This window comes from Rhea americana, unplaced genomic scaffold (genome assembly GCF_003343005.1).
Source record: "Rhea americana isolate MKP2758 unplaced genomic scaffold, rheAme1 scaffold_6, whole genome shotgun sequence".
Taxonomy (NCBI): Eukaryota; Metazoa; Chordata; class Aves; order Rheiformes; family Rheidae; genus Rhea; species Rhea americana.
The window spans coordinates 11,508,497-11,531,592 of NW_028186756.1; the positions used below are offsets into that span (position 1 = coordinate 11,508,497).

At 36.9% G+C, this 23,096-nt stretch overlaps 1 protein-coding gene across 1 annotated transcript in view; it reads left to right on the forward strand.

Annotated features, from left to right (window-relative positions):
- The window catches only part of PCDH11X (protocadherin 11 X-linked), a 512,224-nt gene that overhangs the window by 353,965 nt on the left and 135,163 nt on the right, over positions 1 to 23,096 (forward strand). Inside the window, exon 6 of the mRNA XM_085319603.1 lies at positions 18,483 to 18,681. Within this exon, the coding sequence (XP_085175729.1) occupies positions 18,483 to 18,681 (199 nt within the window). The remainder of the gene's footprint in view (positions 1 to 18,482; positions 18,682 to 23,096) is intronic.

Consider the following 23,096-nt stretch of genomic DNA (forward strand, 5'->3'; position numbering starts at 1 on the left):
TGAAGCTTGTTTGCAGAGTCTCCAGCCACAAGACTTTTTTTTTTTTTTTTTTTTTAATACTATGTACCTAAGAATCAATCTTCCTTGCAAAATACCCGGGGGTGAGTAGGTATGCTTATATGGCAAATAGTACTTTATATGCCACATTATGCCCACAATTCCAGTGCCAAAACATCTTGTGTGATCTGTCTGTGCAGATTTACTGGGTTTACATATGATGAAAATTCTCCTGGCGTAGTTATGCAGTGGATCTGTATTTAGCTGTCAGCGGCTGGAGCCCTGCATCAAAGGAACAGGGATGAACATTGACCTGAAGAGTAACAAGCTTTGGATTTGTCCTGATGGCAGAATAATGCTATACAAATATAGTACTGTGGATTAAATATAGGAAAAGAGCTTTTTTAAAGAAAAGCATTTAACTGGAATTAAGTAAATCCAAGGTAAAATATGTTTTGAATTTTGGATTTTCAGGATTTCTGTGTTCTTTTGAGGCTGTGGTTTCTGTTCCTGACTTCTGTATGAATTTCACGCAGAAGCTCAGTCTTGTTGTACGGTGGCTTTTTTCTAGAGACAGACAATTGGATTTTGCCTGAATTTCCATTCTGGTGAACTTAAATTAAAAAACAACAACAACAACAACTTTCTTTTCATGGATGAGAAAACAGCCATTGATTGTTTTACTCAACTTTTGAGCTGTTTTAGCTGAGATAACACAAATCATTACACTTAAAATATAAGTTGTAGTAATTGCCCCTTCTGCCTTTAGTGGGGGAATCTCAGTGGGACTCTTTGTCAGAGGTTAACATACATTGATGAGACATTGACTCTCTCAACTTTCCATTTCTGAAGATAATTGCTTGGTCCTCTGTCACATTGGTAAATCAATCAGTTTTTCATTTTTTTCTGCAAACATACACACATACAGCAAAGTAAGAAAAGAAAATGAGACAGCATGTTTTAGAGTCTGTGTTGGACTTCTGTGCTGCAGAACAAACTTGCTAGAGAGCAATTCTGCCTTCTGTTTGCTTGTCAAGCAATGAGTATCACTTTGTATTAGTTGGAGACTTTTAATTCAATGGCACCTTTTAGCTGTAAAAAGGCCTAGCAGTGAGGTGAGTGTATTTTATGGCTGCCTCCTGCAGCACGCAGAAGCAAAGGTGTGCCGTTCGGAGCACGGCAGAAGAGCTGTCTGAAGATGGTAGCCAGCCTTCGTTAGCAGCTGAATTGGGCCTTTTTATTTTATTATTTTTTTAATGAGCCTAGATTTTTGCTGTTTAATGGGAAGTAAGTCTTGCAAACCAACTTTCATCTGATAGGAGACATTTTTAAAAGAAATAAAGCAATATATATTTGTATGTTTGCAAAGAGGTGCAAGGTTGCCTTCAGGTCTAAGATCTCTGCCAGGTGTAACTGAAAACATATCTAAAATCAATTGATTTTTAACCCTATCAGACAAATGAAAGTATCAGAAAACCAAATTCCAAACTAATTTTTTTCTCACAAAAATTATCAAGATAGTGTCATCAAAATAGTATAGAAGTCAAACTACATACAAGACTATAATGATTCCAGCAAACAGAAAGGTAAAAACCCTGCTGACAGTGTGGATGTCGTCAGCTGCCTTGCAAGTGACTGGGTCCACTCTTCCCTGTTGTGGATTTAACCATGAAATTGCTGTATCTTCTCACCTCCAGAACAAGCAAATTGTAAGCAGTAAATTAAAAAAGGTAGAGCTGAGGTTTTGGTTTTCTTCGGGGAGTGGGGGTTGCTTTTTAAAGACTGAGATGGATGAAGAATTGGATATAATCTATGTGCTACTTGTGGTGAGATGAAAAAGAATAGCACTTAAACGAAAAATGCTAGTTTTGACAGCTAATGCATTTCTCCAGAGTCTACTGAGGAAATGATACCTAGCAGTACGAATATACAGCTACTTCATACGTGCACTGGGGGGTGAATCAGTTCTTTTCCACCTTGCTCTTAGCAGCACCTTCACAAGGTTTCTTGGCTGGCCCATTGCTAAGGGAAGGTGAATTAAAAGTTTTCAGTAGAAGATCTGTTTACAAGTTTGTGTTTAAAATGAAGCAGACAAGTGTTTAGGTGCCTATGCAATAATCCACCCTAAACATACAGTCTGTTAAAGAAAACTTGCTGTTACCACTTTCAGTGGGGTTTTTTCTTTTTCTTTTTTCTTTTCTTTTCTTTTTTTCCTTTAACACTCCAGCTGCTTTGTTGAGAGTATCTACAGCTTCAGCTGTGGCAATATGCTTATGAGAGATGTAAGCTCTGACAAAATCAAACCTTTATAGATATGATGTGCAAGTTTGTGATGTAATGCCTTCTGGCGTCCTGAAATCTGATTTCAATTTGCATTGATTTGCCTGCATGTTTGTTTGATTACCTCTAGGCTTATATTAGAAACATGGGCTTTTTTCTGTTTGTTCCTCTATTAGGCTTTTACCTGGACATCGTATTGATACATGCCACTTTCCTTTCCTCTGGCCTCCAGCTGAGTCTCCATTTCTGTGTCACTTTGAAACTTGAAAAATTAAATTAAAAAAATTTAGACTGAGGCTGGAGCTGAACAAAATTCTGGTATTGTGTTTGTGTTTATAAAATGAATAATAATGAAACATTTCACTATTCATGCAATATGTCTTCATAAAACTTTCACGCCGATGAAGTTTTCTAACACTTTTCTGTAGAAGGCCTTCAATCAAAGAGTATTCTGGAAAAATATTATGATAATTTTAAATAGAATGTCATTTCTTTTGATATTTTGATACAAGTTATGTCAATATTGGATTGCAAGATTGATGTAGGAAAATCATGTAATAATTATCTCCTTGCCTTTCCTTTGTGAAGAGAAACTTTTAATTTTAAATAATATCTACTTTTCTTCTAGCTGAGGATGTCTCGTTTATTGAATGATGGCATGTTGGGACTTCAAGATTTAGCCCTACTTTGCATATCTTTAAACTGATCAGTATTACCATTTCTTAGTTTATGAATCTGGATTTTATTGGCGCTCGTATCATTATTTCACCCAGTAGTTACGTGGAGGGAGACGAGGCTGGGAGGAAATACTTTTGAGAGCTTCGGATGAAATCTGCTGTGTATAATTAATGCTTCTGTCTAGGGTATGATGGTACTCCCTTGAAGCATTTTAGAAGTCAGAGTGAACAGATTGTAAGACTGACTTAAACTCTAAATGGAACACCCATGCTTCTAATTTAAATTCTTCATTATATTGCCAAGCTGGTAAGATATCATACTTGACAGAATTCAATCTCTGTGTGCAGACCTCCTCCCAGAGCTCAAGCTATTCTCTCAAAATGAGTGGCAAACTCTGGCGGGAGCGCTGGTGTTGGATGCAACTTCAGAACAGAAGTAGACATATTTTAAAGTAATATCAGATAATTATAATGACTCAATCTTAAGCCTCATGAACCTCTAGAGCTTTTAAGCAGGAACTTTGCTTGTCAAGGCAGTCCTTTCTGAGCTTTGAGTTTCTCAGCTCTAATTTGAGGATTTCCATTAATGAACTAGTCTCTGTTACTCACAGATGGAGTATTTGGCAGAAGGTGCCTTCTGCAGTCGCCAGGTTTTCAGTCTTGTTAAAGCAGATAAGATCATTATTGTTCTCTCACTCACTCGCACCGGTTTAGTCTTAGGCAGTGTAGCTAATGGCATTTTTTAATCCATATGGCTCCACTGAAACAGGCTGCATTACTATTCAGTTCAGTGAATACCTGTTAGTATTGGTTGAGCTAGTCAGAAAACAGTGTTTATTGAGTCACGTTTCTGTTTTGGCTTGTGGTGTATTGTTTGGTTTTGACAGGTTTTTAAGTGATGCTGTATGTGCATTATTCTTATAAAATGCACACGCATAATTCCCTATTTCAGGCAACCTATGACACAGTTTATCAAAGTATATCACATCAGGTAAAGACATGACACTTTTATGTGGATTTTGGGAGAGGAAAACCTTTTCTCTGTGGTGGCATGGTAGATGGAGAACATAAAATGCTCTGTGTTACCTAACAGTGTCCCTGCTGTCCAGAACTCCAGATTTCATTTCCAGTTTCATCCGTTGACTCAGCTTTAACTTTCAATCGAGAGAATTAAGAGGCCATGTCCGTTTGTGCTTTGGTTCTGTTGATTTGTAAACTGCTTTAATAATTGTCTTTCCTTCTAGGCTGTTTTTCAAATTTTTAAAATCTATTGTCAGTGTGTGGCAGTTATTGTATATTTGTACCACTGAGAGGAGATTTATTGAAATGCAAAACCCACAGGATGCTAAAAACACTTAATGTCTACCTAGCAAGTGTAATAGTACATCACTGATGAAGAACTTTGCAGAGTTATTTGGATAGGGCTACCTATTTGTGGAATGGCAGGCAAATTATTGATTGGAGCCAGAAAGTCATCTTTTTGTAGTCGCTGTTTGTTGTCTTTTTCTACTGTGACTCCATAGGGGATTAAGTGGGCAATTAGACTGTAGTTTGTACCAAGAGTGGATTTATGGTCCGTAACTGTGAAAAAATGGAGTATATCTCTTGAGATAGGGATGTAAACAATTAAAGGAAGTGAATTTGTTGGCTTGTGTTACAATAAGTCAACATAAGTTCATAAAGAAGTGAGAGGAAATTATTTCCACACAACTTAGGGAGATTACTTCCACCCTTGCCTGCTCTGTTTCATCAGTGACTCTTGGCATTAGTCAGTATTTCTGTTCTGAAATGAATGAATTTATCATGGTCCTGAGTCACAAAGGCAATTTGACTGCTGCAGGTGATAGGGACTAAGCGTTGCTTTGCATCACTTCTGTTTCACTGCTTGCGGTGGCGTTTAACGTCTTCCCAGCTGGGTGCACGAACACCGTCTGAAAACTACACCGGCCTTTGCTAGGTCCTCCCCGCAAACAGGCCAGCGCACTGTGAAGACCAGTCACATTTTTCTAGTGACTGCAAGCCTGTCTGTGCTTCAGCGACCTACGTCAGCACGGCACAGTTCCTTTGAGCCTATGGTGAGAGTAAGCAAGCTGGTGTGCTTCAGGCTGCTGCGTTATTTCTGATGTCCTGGTAGACTGCTTGGAAGCCACAGCAATGCTGCCAAACTGCTTCCAAAGAATGAGCCTGCCGCAACCTTTTAATGTTATTCTACTGCATCTCAGACAAGCATCGTTTTGGGGGGAGAGGTTGTTGGTTTCTGTAACAAATTATTTATTTGTTTTTGATACACTAGAATGAGATCAAAGTTACTTCAGTCTGTGTTCTGCACAAAGGTCTGAATCCAGTTTTCTGGGAGTGAAGCTTCATCTTCCTGAGGCTTTGATTCCCCTCTTGCAAAAGTCGTGTTTATCTACCTTCTTTGTTATGTATCTTGAGATATTTAAATGTCTTATCCATTGCAGGCATTATTTCTACTGCTGAACTGACTGCAGTATCAGTTCTGCCTCCATTTCCCCCCACATTCACCCAGCTTTATGCAAATGTTGAGGGCTTTTTAAACAACATGGACAATTAGCTGTAACAGTGGTTACAGATATCTGTAATTCCTCAACACTGTATAAAACTGCCTGAAGACAGCAGAATTCACCCCATTAAAGGTACTTGCTAATGTTTGTGATACACCTTAATTTCTGGCCGCCAGTGAAAATGGCATCTCAAAGTATGTTGAAATGGAAGCTGTTTAAGAATAAGCATTGCCTTCCTATTACTTTCCATCAAGAACCAATATGATTTTAAATGAATTAGGTTTCTTTTTAAAATTATAATTAGTTCCTAGTGTAAAGGAGGATCCTGAATGTGTTTAATTAGGCAACAACAAAAAAGCGCGAAATGAGCACAGCTGATTCTGTAGATATCTGATGATCACACTGAGATATAATCAAAGCGGGGAAGCCTGTTGCTTCTAATAGTTTAAGTGCCTTGTACACCCACTGCATACCCGGAGTACAGTAAAATGTGTATCACACATTCTCTTCATCATACTCAATATATAATCCATACTCTTGCTAATAATAGTGAGGATAATTAATTCTGGCTTAAGTGTTTAGAAAGTTAAGTGCTGCAATTATGGGCTTTCTAAATGGCAGTATTTAGAAGCAAGAAACTATTTCCAACCAGCACCCTATATCTGAGCATGCTGAAAAACTTCAGTTCAGCAGCGTGAGAAAAAGGCTCCTGCAGGAGCACGTTTTAAATGTGGTATTAATTGGGTAAAGGAAGAACATAGCTCAGGAACAGAGAGGGTATATTTGGAAGAGGACACACAATCTGAAAGGCTGGTGAATTCCATTCGTCTCTGCGTTGTGGTCTTTGCAGCACTTTTGTTTACATTGATTTGAATGGTGTGGACATTTTCTTTCATCTGTCATTTACATTCATTTTACCTCTTGCAATTGCCTCTGCCAGCTTACATGCTTGTTTTCTGGTGAATCTATTAATAAGATTTCCAGCACATCAAAAGAATTTCTGCTGTGCAAAGGTAAAGTATAATGCACCTAAAGCGTAGCACAGTATCTAGCTTCTATTTTGCCTGCTAAAAGTTATTAATGAGTTCTGTGAATAAAAACAACCAGGAGAATGCTAATTGCACGCTATAGATTTTCCTCCATTGCTTACTCTTGTAGCGGGTGGCTTGCAGAATAGCTAATGCAGACAATAGGTGGCTTCTGGTTTGAGTGTGCCCTGGAATGGACAAAACAGGACCAACAGTCACATTAATTAAAAACCGTAGGAGAAAGAGCAGAACTGATACTGCAAGTTTGTTTTTCAAAATGCTTTGACCGGAAAATGTGTGCAGTACGTTTTATGTTTTGTGCAAGACAAATTATGCTGTATGCCAATGAGAAGAAGGAAACGGTAAGAAATAGTTTAGAGTAGAATTAAATTGAATTCTTTATTCAGGGAAATTTATGCGTAATGATGGTTTCAGGGTGAGCAACCAGGGCAGTTACCCGCGCGTCCTCAGTACGTCAGTGATACAGTGAAGCTGGTCTGTGCGCGTGTGCCTGCAGTGTGTGCAGCAGAAGATACCCGTGCCACAGTACCTGCCTGTAGCCCACATCGCTTCTGTGGCAGCTCTGCTGACAGTAACAGTATTACCCTTTACTTTTTTCATTTTGTTCTTGCTCGTTTCTTACAAAGGCCCTAGCTCTTGTTCTCAGATATGTACAGCAATCCCTTCAGCTGAGCACTAGGAGTAGAGCAGAGACCCGAAGTCTTACTTTGTTGTTGCATGTCCCAGAGATTTGCATCACTGAGTTTTTCTGGATCAACTAGGGCAAGTAGTAACTGTTCCTGATCGTCAGCTTGCTGTGAGAGCTGTGAAAATGCAGGAGGTTTATAGGCTGCAAGTTCAGTGTGGCTTCTATGGAGAACATTATTTACCTCTGAATTTGCTGAGCTTTACATGAAACTTGAATAATCCTGAAATAAAAATGGTTGGATATTAATCTTCTGAATGGTAAGGGAGGAACAGAAGTAGCCTCTGCGCATACTCAAGGACCTGCAGAAGTGGCATTCCTTATACCGTTGCTCTTTTTTGCTCTCACTTGCCACCAGCCCTTACAATTCTCAGTTCTTTGGTCACTTGGGCATGCAGGGACTCCGAAGTACCATTATATAACATCTGAGTATGCAATAATGTTTTTTATTGGCTTATGTGTATAGTAAATGACTGGGACTAACTTGCCTTTAGGCAGAACCATTACTATCTCGCTGCCCCTGCTGCGGGCGCTTGATGGGTCTGCGTGGCTGGGCAGCCTCCCGCCGGTGAGGAAGAGCTGGCTTCGTTGCCTGCTGCAGCTGCCCGATCCTCACTTTTGCTGACATCCCAACTTTGTTTTCTTGGTGTTTCATACATTTTTGCGTTAATACCTTTCTCTTGACTCCTTAGAAAATTGAGGTACTAAGCCAGCAACTTCTTTTCTGCCTTTGTTTCTGCTTGTTTTGCATGGCTTTAGCATAGGTGTTCTCTCACCCGGCTCAACAGCAGCATTTTCGTGTAGAGCAGCCCAGGGGCGCAGGCCTGTAAGTCCTGGCTGGTTGGGAATTCGGGCAGCCGCAGGAGCAGCGGTCTCGCTGCGGGCGGCTGGGCCGCTCTCTAGCTGAAGACAACTGCTTTTAGCTCGTTCTTTAAGGAAACAACTTTCCTCAAACTTCAGCTAGAGTCTGTCTTCTCTTCTCGTCCAGAATTGTATTTTCTTTATGCAAACTAACATTTGCCACATTACTTCAGTAACCTGTTGTTTCATGAAGTAAGATCAGTAAGTAATCTTAATATTCACAAAGAATGACTGCTTTGGATATGGAAATAAACTAGTAAGATTTGAGGAACAAAGGAAGGCTAATGGCCTATTTTGCTGTGCTGAAATTATACAAGTAGTGAATTCTGAGAGACAGATTTATATTCTGATTACCTGAAAGAACAATTGCAGAGACATAGCTCTATAGGAGCAAAGGATAGTATCAATGATACAATACAGCACTTAATATCATAAAATTTTCCTCTTTTCAAATATGTATAGTAGACATCCATTCAGGAGTGCATCAGTAGACTGTAGCTCAACTCACTGCGGTAATTCTGAATATTTCATGCGTTTTTACTGTAAATAACAGTCAAAAGCTTATTATTAACCTGACAGTACAAGCTGTGAAAATAGTAAGGCAAAATGTAAGCTGTGAAAAATAGCAATGCAAATGGGATTTTTTTTGGTTTTAATCAAATTAAATAAGTGTAATGCTTTGGTTAAAACAACAGAGAGATTAAAAAAAAGATATTTGAAATGGCAGAGTATTGCAATAGTATTCACTCAGTGACATTTATCCCATAGCATCTTTCTTATTTAAGATAGTAGAATATTGGAAAAAAAACAAAGCCTACCAGCCCAATCACAACAACAATAAAAAGCCTTTATTTCAGTATGTGAAATACCTTGCAAGTTGCCAGACCAAAGTTTTACTCCAAATGTGAGACTTAACTTCAACGTAGATGTTGTGACCCTGAAACTTCTCTTGGATTCTTCTCGGGGGTCCCTCTTCTGCTTCAAGTTTCCGTGATCCAGGGCATGTTGTCCTATACAATTATACTTCTGTGTGTGTAATGCTAATAAAAGGTGTCATACTTAAAAACTCTAGAGATTTATTTTTATCTTTTCTTTTATAATCTTTATATTTTCTTACCCTTTCCTTGACTATTAGGTGGACTAATTATTGCCATGAGAATCCATATTAGATAGGTGACTTTAGATAGTCAAAGTACTGCAAATTTAAAATTAAGAAGGGGTAATTTAGGTGGTGAAATGATATTTGCTAAAGGACACAAGGATGAATATGGCAAGGAAATACTGCCACAGAGAGTAGCAAAGAGAGTGCTTGCACTTCTCTGGACTAATCCAAGTTGCCCAGGAGCTCATTTGGGATGAAAGGGAAACATTCTGATTTTGGCTGTTCCTTCCTGTTGTAGGAATCTTTGGAACCAAAAATGTGGGACTGTTTTCTAGAAGAAACTGAACAGATCCTTCTCTTTATTCAAGAGAGCTCTTTACCTTTTAAGGTAGAGGTATCTCTGTTAAGGTGGAGATGTGCCAGTGCGCACCTTCAGGCACAAATTTTCTAGAGCCAAGATTTATTTTTTAGGATGAAATGAAGCTTAAGTGATGCACAACTACTTGTGCAGCAGGTTTGAGAATATACCTTGAGCATGTTTTTCTATGACTTCAGCAGATTTTCTAAATTTAATATGAAGTACCAAAATCAGATTCAGGTCCATTTTCCTGGGAAACACTAATACAAATAGCTCTGCTGGAAATGAGGACGGTGTATTTTCAAGCCTTTTCAAGTGAGCACTTGTGATGCCTTGTGAAGTTACATGCACATGGTATTGCTTCACAAAGAATTGACCTTTAAATGAAAAACTGAATGGAAAAATACTGAAAATGGAAATTGAATCATGTTCTTGAGATTTCTTCCAGGTTTCTGTAGCTCTGATAGCCTCATCGTGCTTGCACTTAATGGTTTAGCCTTGACTAATACAATGCAAAAGTAGGGGCTGGAGGTCAGTGAGTAATTCACTGGAAAAACACTTGCTGTACCGTAAATCTATACCTAATAGTTGAAGAAAGACAAAATATATCTATCTGAACCACAACTGAAATGTATAAATTTACAGAATGAAACTAGAGCTGGAGTGTTATGTACATTTATGAAAATATAAACTCTGCTCTATTTCTGTATTTAACACTAATATATTACTAAGTAAGCAATAGTGTTGCTCTTAAAATAAATATTCAGAACTGCAGTAGCACCTTATAAATATTTCTGCTAAGTGATGTCAAATATTGCAAAAATGTTTCTATATTGTTATTTATTATTATTATTATCTTCACTTAACAAAAACGGCTTTGTCTATCAGAAATCAAGCATTCAAGATAATATATTAAAGATGATAACCTGGAAAGCGATAAGCGAATAAAAAAGTTAAAACTAAGAAAAAACTTTCGAATTTCTCAGCCTTAGCAACAGCATAACTGTAGTGCATCTTTCCTGTGTAATTTTTATTTAATCACATGTCAAATTGAAGACTTACATGAATTAAAGTTTAAAAAGCATGCTTTCAACTATCATTTTGACATCTAGTTAGCATACAATAACTGCCTTTCAAAAGCTAAATAAAATGTTTGACAGTGCTTTAAATGTTATTTTCAGTTTTATTTGCTCTTTTATTACAGTTCTTTGTTATGCTGAGAAATGAAAAAAAAAGAATTTACATGTTAAATGTTGACGGAAAATGGCATATTAGGTATAGCTTTTGCTAGAGAGAGGATTCAACTCTGAAAATAAACACCCACTGAGGGTCTCAGTCGGAAATCTGTGAAGTTACAGGTTTATCAGCAAGATGTTGTTCAGCAATGAGTTGGACAATCAAGGTGTTTCATGGCCTTTCTGTGGCAAGAGGAAAGTTAGAGTAGCAACTTAGTTTTTATTCACATCAGTGAAGCATGGTATCAGTGAACATTTGCTTCGTAAAGGATGTCACGGTAAAAGTTTTTATGCTACTTTACCTACCTGAAGAAAGGTTTCACAAAATTCTTTTGTATTCTTTTACAATATGTAATATCTGAACTGTATGAAGCTTTTACTCTCTGTCAGTTAGGTAAAATTTCACGTGCCTTTAATAAATTAATTTAGGAGCTGGTAAATATAGCTTTGAGAAAGGACCCTGAACATTTTTGATAAAAGTACAGTATAAGCTTCCAAGTTCACTTCTCCTCACTTGAGCCAAGTGCTTGCATGAGAGAATTCAGCCATATGACACCTATGATATGACACCTTTAATTTCCATTTGTGCAGGCAAAGGGAAGCCTTCTCTCCCACTGTTTTGCGGTGGCAGTAGGAAGCCTTTCATTTCAAAACTGTTGCCTAGGATAATCATCCCTATTTAACCGCCATTGATCTGGGGCAGCCAACTAAGCTTTCTTTTGCCTTTTGGAAATTAATGGCTTATGCTTCCTGTATCTACATAAATTAATTAAGTGGGAGGAGTTCTTTAAATCAAGAATGAGTGAAAGTCTAGGACTATTTCCCTGTCTCGTAGAACTCCAGAACAGCTATATCATTAATGACAGGGCAGAACAGTAAAACTATTTATCAGTGCTTTCTGTTCTTTAGAAAGAAGCCAGATGCTCTATTTTCTATTTGTAATTAGTGAGGATGTACGATATCAGTTGTTAATGTTAAAGAGGTTTAAATCAAGAGGACTAGATAAATTTACAGCAAGAATACCTAAAGGAGTTCTCTGAACCACTTAGGTTTATCCTGGATTTCTGGATTTTTAGGCATCTGAAAATGTAGTGTCTTGTCAATATTAAAAGGATAAATATGGTAAACTGGGAAAGAGTAGATCTGTTTGACTTGACAAATATGAAGAAAATTAGAAGCTTACAGGGATGTAATCAATAAAGAGGACAGTAGCTAATGCAGCTGAACTTGTTTAATGAAAAGGAGGGCTTGTTCAACAAGCTTGATCTTTATGAGATGACATGTAAGGTTGGTGACAATATTGGCAATAGTTTGGAGTTTTTTTTCTTTTTTATGTGAGAAAAGAAAAAAGCTGATTTTAATGTATACTAAGCTTGGACATGATTTTACAATAGTCAAGTTAGCTGAATACTGTTACACTGATGGGTAGTACCCACCCCAATAGAGAAGCCCTTCATCTTACTCTTCAAAAAATAGTCCGATGCAGGATCAGTGCAGACCGTATTGAAGAAATTAAAATACAGCCACTGGATCATAGGAGGTGATTACAATAGCAATTTCATTATTAATGGGGTGTTTCTAGTTGTACCTGATAATGGTGCCTGAGACTGTTGAATATCTTCATAGATGCTCTGAAAAAAATACAGATTATTGCTGCTAACAGTTTCGAAGTTATTCAAATTTGAGTTAAAAGTGTGCTGTGTTATAATGTGCTAGATTTCATCTTTTGTCCTTTACAGCATAATCTGGATAATGCAGTGAAGTGGCCCAATTTGAATAAGAAGGAGTAAACTTTAGTGCTTCTATATTCAAATTAAAGGTCCATACAGCTATAAAGACAAAAGTGTTGAGCCGCAGCTGAAGAATTGTTCATGGTGAGTTTTCTGTTGTGTATAGAAGTTGGCACAGACTGCTGCATGGCTTTGATAATACCATAGCGTAGCCTTCCTGTAATCCTCTGTCCAGCAGTGACTCTCAGTAGCATAGTGGTGAAGACAAAAACTTCATCTAGGCTGTACCCAGCAGTGTCTACAAACGTGCCTAGGGAGGAGTAAAAAGAGGGCAAGAATACATGAGATTCCCTCTTCGCACTCCTGGTCTCGGACTGTTTCCGAGTGAAGGTGTTACCCGGCTCGACTTGGCGTAGCCCTCAGTGGAGCGCTCTGCCTGACCCGCGCAAACCTGCCATCCGCAGCCCCTTTTGGGAAGCAGTTCCATAAACGTTGCACTTCTGACTCCTGAGAATGACTCTAGATCAGATAATGATGTTTTAAAGTGAGCTATTAAAAGCTCCTGTCTATTTGTCTACTTAATTGAAGTTCAGGGGATGATTTGGAAGAGATTTCTTAGAGCAGAAAATGCTCAGATTAGTTGAGAAAAGGGTAAGATTCCCTGGTTGAGCTGGAACTAAACAAAGCCAGACTTATTTATTGTGTTTTACAGGTTTGTTGATATTGTTTTAAAAAAACTCTTCATTTCACAAACAACTTCAGGGTGAAAGTCTGATTTGGCGTCCATTTTTTGATTTGATGTGCTCCACCTAAAAAAGGAATACCCAGGAGCCTGAACTGTATTTTCTGTGGAAAAGAGAAAATTTCAAATCTTGAAAGGACTAATTCACATAATTCTGGTTTTAATTAATCTTTTAAAGAGAAAATTCCATGAATGCCATATCTTTAAAATTGTGAGATGTACTTTAAAAGTACTCTCTTGATATATTAAGTTAGATTTACTGCTCTGAGCAACAATAAGTACGTGAAACACAGAGTAGTAAAACAATTGGTGGAAACTCTTTGGGCTGTAATAACAATAATTTACCCTAATAAATTTAGAGAAGGGAAAAATAGTGGCTTTTATTTATTTCTTGAGTTCCAGTGCAATGACTTGTTTCCTATCGGGTGAGAGTTGGATCCTTTTAAGCTGTTTGTTTTTATATGATTCTGATTCTTGATAGTAGCTGAGTTCTGTGTGTGTCCATCAAAGCATATGGAACAAAAAAATGGTAGTTATGGTACAAAAGTTGTAGTGAAGTATAAAAAGTTTTGAGCTGGAAATTACAGTTTGAGTAGTGATATTCTTTTAAGAACTGTTGAGAAAGAACTATTGGCCACTACTGAGGATGTTGTTGTCAAGTTGTTTATGATATGCATTTCACACTTTCCTGGCATTTGAAGGGCATAACACACTGAGAAAATGAATATTAATAGCAAACAATAGATTTAAAATTAAAAATATGTTTTGATCACTTCCTTATTCACTGACTGCCTAACAGTGCAGAAAATTTTGAAATAGTCTTTTTCTCTTGTTTCCATGCAATCTTAGAGCATCTCCTAAATAAGATCTGTTTTAAATCAGAATTATCATCAAAATAACATAATTAATTCAACACAACTTAAAAGTAATATTTCTTTTTCTTTAGGATCTCATTTTAAAAGGATATTCATTTGCTTCAGTGAATGAAGATAATAAGGTTAATAGTTTAATGTTCCTCAGTTGATATCTGCCGGTTTTTATATTACCTTTTTTTCAGTTTTTGATTATAAATTGGCTAACCCCTGGTGTATAATTTCAGAAATCATCTCTTCAGTGTATCCAAAGCTATTTACTTAGACTCATCTTTTATTATTCCCACTGCCACAGTCTAATTATTGTAGTGAAAGATTGAACACAGAATAGTTTGAGGCTTTGATCAGTCTTCATATAAATTTCAGTAATGAGAGTAAAAGGTTTGAGGATTTCTGAGATAATTCCCTCCAGACATATTCTGCTTTTACAAAACGCACTTCGTTCTTGGATGCCAAATGAGACCTCTGACAGGATTTGTGATTGGGTTATGACATCCCTGGAAGCAAAAGTCTCTTTTCATAGCCATAAAGAATGATTCAATATTGTTAAATATCACAGAATCACAGTATATTTATCACATAAATATATCAGATAAACTAGAGAACATTGTACATTTTTTTCCTTAAAGTTTCAATTTATTTTCAGCTACCATTCTAATTGCCTGTACTACAAGTTTCTCTGGAGTTTTTATTCTACATCAATGTTTTTGGAATCCAGTAAGAATATATAGTGGTACTGCTTGTATTTTTCTCTTGTCTTTTAGAAAAAATATGCTAACTTTCAGTCAAATAAATAAAACAAACTATAATCCTTGTTATTCTATTACTGTCAGTGTTAACTCTGTTTGGAGATAAACAGAAAAACAGCTGGAGTCTGAGGATATTTTGTAATCTTATAAATTGAAATTTAAATGCCTCAAGGAGGAAATTTCCAAAATAAATGTGACAGAAGATAAGTCCCAGCTTTTGGCAAAATTTTGTTAGAATGACTTGTTCCAGATCATTGTCTGATGTCTGCATGAATTAGGAAAATGGCAGCACTGTTATGTTGAGAAATAGCTGCTTTTTTTCTTTCATCTTGAAAATTCTTTCTGAAGTAAGTGCTTTGTCATCAGTACTATCAGGTGTGACATATTCAGGGACACTGTCAAATTAAAAATCATGAGCCTTTAGCTGATGCCAGTTTATTTTATATCAAATGTTTCTATCTTTGCTAGTAATAGTGTCTCAGTTTCTGTAACTAAATATTTGCAAGCAATCTTTTAATGTGTATGAGGGTTACTTGTTGAGGGCTTTAATTTTGTTTTGGCTTAGTTTTTTCTTTTTTTCTTCTCTCTGGAGTAGGCAATTAATAAAAGAATTAGTGAAGGAGACTAGAAAGTCACTGTCATTTTCTGAAGAAATTCTGCTGTATTTTGACTACAAACTATGAACAGAAAATTCATGTGTTTAAACGTAATGACTCCCTGTTGTACTAAATAGTAACCACTGCATTCTCAGTCTTTCTTGAAAGCTAATACTGGTATCTAAATCTAAAACTTGGGGTAATAGCTTCTAAAGAATATTTTATAGTTCACTAGGAGCTTGAAAGTGAGTAGATTTACTCCAGCATGAGTGCCAAATAGCACATACACAGTGCCCAGCACAACAAAAGCAATGTAAAATTCAGTAAATAAACATAGGTTTTGTGAACAGTTTATGCAAGAAAGTTTGATTATTCATAAATATTATAAACGTAATTGATGTTGCTCAAGGTCGCATTTAAGAAAAATATGTGAAATAATATATTCAATTTCCAATGCACTAATTATACTTACGTACAACCTAGAGGCAGTTTTTTATACAGAGAGTAAATCAGAAACATCATGGGAATATTTTTGCTGGATCAACTCAACAGAAGTCCAGTTTTTCAGATTTCCAGATAATAATGTACTGAGAATGCTAGTGTAAATAGGGGTCTGGAAGGAATTGATGAATAAGGAGTAGGACAGGATGAAGGTCAAAGGTGTGTTAGTAATTTCTGTGAAATTGTCTGTTTTTCTGGACTGTGTAGAGACAGCCCACGTAGTCCCATGGTGATGTCTGCGGTACAAAAAAAGTTGCAGGCAGGAGGAGAAGGTACGCTAACCCTGATGGCCTTCCGGGGGGCCAGCTGAGGCTGTGGAAACAGCTGCAGACAGGTAGCTTTATTGTTAATTAATAAAATTCTTCTGGTCAAACCAAAAATGTGTATGGGTGTGCTAATCAGCTCTGGATTTTTCACCATCTGAATTTTTTTCCAGTGGGTTCTAGGGCCCCTTCTGCAGTCCCCAGAGGTATCTCCTCTCTCCTTTCTGTCCTACGCGCCACCGTGTAGTTCTGTGCTGGGGTTTTCAGGGATCCTCAACAGATTCATTCATTGGTTAATTTTTCTTCAAGATCTGCATGATGAGGTAGACTCTCTAATGTCTGCAAGTTTGATAAACCTACTGAGCTGTATCAGAAAGCAGGGTAAGAATGCAAAATGTGCTTGAGGACATGGAAGAAATCACCTGGGAAAACAAGATCGTATCCAAAAGAATGAGTGCTGAGTGCTGCGCTTAGGCACCGATAGTCAGTTGCACAGACCGTAGAAGGTCCAACTGGCAAAAAATCCTTAGAAAAAGCAGCTAGGCATTGTAGTGGTCTGCAGGGCGAACATGTTTTCCTGCCATAAAAAAGGCAAAGCAGTGCTGAAACCTGTAGAGTTGGATGCCGCAGGCGACGGGAAATGATCCTTCTGTGCTGCGCTACACTTTAAAGGTCTTGGTTGAAGTCCTGTAACCAATTTTGAGCAGTGCACAAAAATGCATATACACATGAGCACATACACAGGGGAGAGCAGTAGGAAAGATGAGAAGACACATGGAAGACTGAAATAATAAGATCTGTTTATTCTAAAGTAGAGTGAAGTGATAAAATATCAAAAAGATGAGTGGGTATAACCAGACAGTGATGAATGGAACCGAAGCAGTGATTTATTTTGTAACAAGAGAGAGTCAAGTTAGACATTAGAAGAAAACGTCTCCAGTGGTAATGGGGAAGCACTGGAACTGATTTTCTAGAAAAGCTGTGAATTTCTTATTGGTAGCTTTTAAGAACAGTTTTGACAAACATCTGTCAGGAATGACATAGGTAAAGTTGGTCTTGCCATTTTCTTGGCTGTACTGTGGTGTACAAAAGCTGTCTTTGGGCGTATGTAATAATGTCACAGTAATAGAGATTTTAAAAATAGACAAACTTTTTTTTTTTTTTTTTTAAGCACAAACTTCATGATTGTTTAACACTGTCACTTATAAGGACCAAGCTTATAGGGATCTCCGACAACATCTGCTGTGTTATAAACACAGTATATACTTTTCTGCATAATTGCATCAGAAAGTTAATCTCTGGCAATACTAATCCCAGTGATTCTGGAATTGGCAGTTTTTCATGGGCTTTCAAATGAGATTTTGAATAGTATTAAGCTAAGAATGTTTTGAATTGTCTTCTATTTTTCTGAACCTTATTCTTTTGTGTTCCTGAGAAACAACCAGGAGAGTCTCTGTATTTGCTTGCTTGTAGATTGTCTTTTAATACTTGGACAGATTTACATTTTAGTTACTCAGCACTCAAATCAAAATCTCTTAGGTAGTAATGAAAATGTTCTCCGATTCACCTGACCCTTTTTTCAAGTAAACAGTTGTGTCATGATGTCTTCGCTTTCTCAGTTCTCTCTGTTTCCCAGGTTGAAACCTTTTACTGTTAAGATATAGATCTGTAGTATAATTGAAATCAAAATGGTTGTAGTGAAACATCTGAAGGAAAGTAGTAGAATTTACTTGTAATTCATTTAATGGTTTAAATGTGTAAAATCTATTAAAATTGTTTTCAATCCATAAGGATTGTTATTGTTCTTTCCTTGGCTTAGAAAACTAGAACAACATTAGAAGTATGGCGCATTTTTAGGCCCAAAAGTGTGAAGCAAGCTTTTAATAGGCAAGAATTTTTTTTTAAAAAAATAGAAAACTTAGCAGAGAAATAAATTGAGCCTCAAATAGTGATTGAAATCTCCAAGTCAATATACAAAAGGCATCCAAAGACCTGTGAAGTCTGACAGAATCTCTTTAGTGTGAGGTGTCTTTCATTTTGTATCAGGGCTTACAGTTTTAAAAAACAGGAAAAAAGCACTGCTGTCAAGTGAAGCGGGTTTGAAAGCAAGGCTGCTTGTTCATGAAAGCCTGAAATTGTGCACAACTATAGATAATGCGTCTTCAGCAGATAGCTGAAATAATACATTTCCTAAATTGGTTGCATTAAGCAATTACTGATACTGTAGTAGAAACCATATAATTTTCTTCCTTCCTTGTAGTCTCAGCGCCGTGTCACGTTTCACCTACCAGATGGCTCCCAGGAAAGCTGCAGTGACAGTGGGCTTGGAGACCATGAGCCCAACGGCAGTGCCAGCGCATCACACCCTCTGCCCCTTGGCTTCCCCCAGGAGGAGTACTATGAACAAGCTTCACCCAACAGCCGGACAGAAGGAGACGGCAACTCAGACCCGGAGTCCAGTAAGTGATGATCTCCGGTTATGTTTGTCATTAAATTGTTTAAATATCAAAAGTGGGCTTGTTTTTAAGGCAGTGATTGAGAAAGAATGTTGATTTTTAATATGGCAAAGAAACCCAAACACCCTGTTTTTCTAGAAGTTCAAAATAAGTCTGACTATTGGAAATGAAACACTCCTGAGTTACTGTTAAGAATTCTGGATTACTTGGTATTTTTATGGATCTGCTGTGCTATACACGCGTGAGCTTTCTGAGACGAGGTTAACGTCATTGCCCTTACAGCCATGGTCACGGCTCTGTGGAACCTGATGCTTTTTTAAATCCTTGCCCTACCCTGCGCTCTATTTTGTTCCAACAGGAAGAACTTCTGGATAATACGTAGTTCTGCAAAGTCACTGTAGTTCTTTAGAAATAAGGGTTTCTTGATTTGTCTTTTGCGAGCAGCTGTGGTATGTAGTAACTATCTCAGAAGAGTTTGTCTGTTACTTAATTTTGCAGTTATCAGTGGTTTTTTAGGACATTGAAAACAGTTCTGCAAAATCTAGGTGAAGTCCAGACCGTTTTAGAACTACAGTTACTGCTTTCTCTGACTTGACTGTGATGGCCAGTTAGAGACTCTTGTTAATTATCCATGGGCTGTTTGTGTCTGGATTAAAATGAAACATGCCATTGGTAAAGAGGTCTCTGAGACATTGTTAGTAGCCTAGAAAGTGATTTGCAAATACAGCTGTTCTGGCCTCAACTTGGCCTGAAAGTTGTACTTTAGCTGCTTTCATATATCATGAAGAATGAATTAATAAGCCCTACGCACTTGAAATAGCTCTGTTAGAGGTTAGTTGTACCTCTGCGCAGACAAATGCAGCCTCTGTCAGGCAGAGATTATTGCCTCTGCCTTTGAGCTGGTTCTGACAAATTCAGCCTGGCTTTTGGAAATCACACTGTCATCTTTGCCTTGTGCTGCTCGAGACTGGAGTCTGAGAGGTTCATCTGCCCAGATGCATTCCGTATATTGCTTTCCTTTAGCTCATGAACTATTAAGTGGAGATCCTCGATCTCAGGCTTTCAAAACCGTGTTAAGATACATTGTTCCTGAAATAATGCCAGAATATTTGCTTTCCGAGTTGATAGCCTGTTGACAAGAACCAGTACAAGTTTTCAATACTCCATTCAAAATATAATCCATGGTTTGCTTTTGGCTTGTGTTTATATTTGCTAGATTGCAATATACCCCTAAGAACATTGCATGCAGTCAAGCCAAATTCTCCACAGAACAAGACTCTTCAGGGCTGCAAATATAGTCAAAGCAAATTTCAAATATGTATTATATTTGCTACTTTTTCTATGCATATTCATGGTATGAGCTTACTTTCCAACTCCCTTCTCCTTCTGTTATTTATAACTGTGATATTCATGCTTGACTGAAGTGAGCAGGATGTACATGAAATCAGCATTTGAGTTCTCTTATGCAGAGGTCATGAAATAGGACCTGGGGTATGAGAAATTGTTAGAGCAGGCATGTGGATGCTGTCTTGCCATTTTAAAAGAGTCTCGGTGTTTTTAAAACCCGGGTTTTGGACTTGTCAGTGCTTTTTAAAGCCAGTTTTTACAATTTCAGAAGAAATATGGATCATAAGTCTTCAGAATGTTGTCCTAAGTCTAAAAATACTTTGACATCTGGATATCATTGACACTTATCACTGTGCACTAAGCAGACAACTGATGTCTTTTCATGTGTGAAGTTTGAAGAAGATTTAATTACCTAATTATCTGACAGTTCAGTTTTAAACTTGAAATCACAGTATAATTAGCATTTGTGTTGTGTGAGTTTTTTCCTTTTGTAACTTATATCTTATTGAAATAATCTAGTTGATACAATACAGAGTGATGCCTACAGTGTAAAAAACATAGTTTGCCATTCATAAGTATTTTATGCTTATATTGATGACAATAATTAGTGGCACAAAAACAAGTGGATATAAATTGTAATCTGTTTTGTGCATACAATTAAATAAAAGAGGAAGAGAAGTGTATTTTTAGTTAAATGACACACTGCTGAAAAGTAGCTTGGTGTAGGTAAGTAAGAGCAACCAATATAACTTTCATGCTGATTCAGGAGTATTTTCAGCATGAGCTTCATTTCATTCATTTGTGCATGTATGACAAACTTAGTCAATATAGTGAAAGAAACCATGCTGAACTAATGATTTCCTCTGCAAACATGTTATTTTTTTTGATTTTGTTTTTATTTTTAATCTGATTCAAAGTGGAATGATATATTCAAAATATTTCTATTTCATGGACCAAAATGTGAAAGGAGAGAGTGGATGAACATACCATCAGGTTATATGGGTAGATACCTGAATTCGTACAACAGATTAAGCAGGACCTTCATTCCATCTCAAGATCTTGACCCATCTTAATCGGAAACAATGTCTTAAATATTAAGCCTGATCAATCAGCTGGCAGTGATTTAGCAAACCTTTGCCAACAGAACAGATAATGTGGAATGAAACAACTTCGATGGTGCCTAGAGCACAGTATGACATTAAATGGCTTATTGAATGCTGATGACAAATGCTACGTTACACAGAGATATACTTGCACATGTTTTCTCCCTCTTGCTTTTATTAAATGCAGTTCTTTGATTTTATTTTTGTCTGTAATATTAGAAATGTTTTATTTTGGAAGCATCCATTTATTAGCAATAGCAATACACTTATTACAAAACACCAAAAAGAATCCTATATTGGTAAAACTAAAATAATAAAAGCTGAGACGAAGCCTTACAAATTCACATCCAAGCAGGACAGAAGTGAGGAGAAAGAATTATTGTAAGAATAAAGTAGTTAGAAAACTATGAGCAATTTTTAAGATCACCTTTAAAATTAATTGACTATACTAATTAAAGTTAGAAAGAGACCATTTAAAATGATTTGTCTTTTCTTAATTTAGTTGCCACCTCAAAAAAACACTTTGCAATAACATGCAGTGCTGTAGATGGTTCGTAAGGAACAGCTGCCAATAAACTCTGTCATGCTAAGTCAATAGTAATATAAACTTGCATGTAGATTTGTAGAGAAAGTTATCCTTAAGCAAGAGCACTAATGTATGTGGTATTTAAAAAATACCAGCTTTTTCTATGCTCAATCTGTTTCCTTTCTGCTGATAAATTGCTCAAACTAGTGAAGATGTTGCAAGAAACCCTAGTTCTCTTTGACTTCCACACCATTTACAGTGAATGCAACTGCAAGGGCAAAATTTAACAATACAAGAGAATGTATTTAAAATCTATCATACGAGAAAAAAGTGCTAGTGCAGTATTGAGAGTTTACTGTGTAAAAAGCCAGAAAATGGAACAGTTTTAAATGTCTAAAGCAAACTGAAGCAGCATTATTTTATAGCATACCTTTTTCAAAAAAAAAAAAAAAAAAAAGTAGAATTCTACATACAACCATATTACTATATTACATATTTTAGTTGCTAAGGAAATGTCAGGAGCAGCAATCAGAGAGCTGATTTTGTCCTATATGTCCAGCCAATGTGGCTATTTTATGGGGAAAACTGCATCTTACGAAATATTGGGTAAAAAGATGTAATGTATGAATAGACAGAGGCAGAATTAAGATAGATTGAGCCAATGTACACATGTAAATCCCAAGTGCTTGAAATTGTTTTTTAAATAACGCTTTAAATAATGATTTAAATAATGATTGTATGCCTTGTTAAGAAATTTAGAGGCGCTCTCCCTTTCCTCCGTCTCACAGAGTTTTGGGGCACTGATGCTTCCTCTTAAGCTCTTGAGGGAGAGAGGTTATTGGGATGCTGGAGCTGTGTCTCCTCGCAGGGCAACAGAGCTCCCCTTGGCTGTAGCTGGCATGTTTACATGATTTAACATGTTTCCATGTTAAGGTTGGTTTCTTTCACTAGAGATACAGGTCTAGCTCTTTAAGAAACTGCTTTAAAATAGTGGTTATTAAGCTTTCCATATTATGATATGTATATTATGTATTTCTAGAAGAAGTAATTCTCCTACTTTCATTTGGAGGATATCCAATACGTACAGTTCAGCTAAGAAATTGGACAGAGTAAGAGAAATATGATAGAAGTACTGGGAAAAAAGCCATAAAAGTTGTTTGCAGAAGGTAATCTTCAATTAAATAATTTTAATTATTTCACATAAGCAAAATGCAAGTATAAACAAAGCCATTGCAAAATTAAGGGACAAGTTAATGAGATAATTACACTGAGATTTCAGGATTTTGAATAGGAGGAAGCTTGCATCTCAAGGGGAGGGAGAACTCGATAAGGATATTTAACATGAATTAAGATCTTACAAGTAAGGGGAAAAAGTCTAATAAACTGAGAAAGTTGTCTTGAAAATCAGAAGATGTAAAGCTAAGGAAAGGATGCCCAAAGGC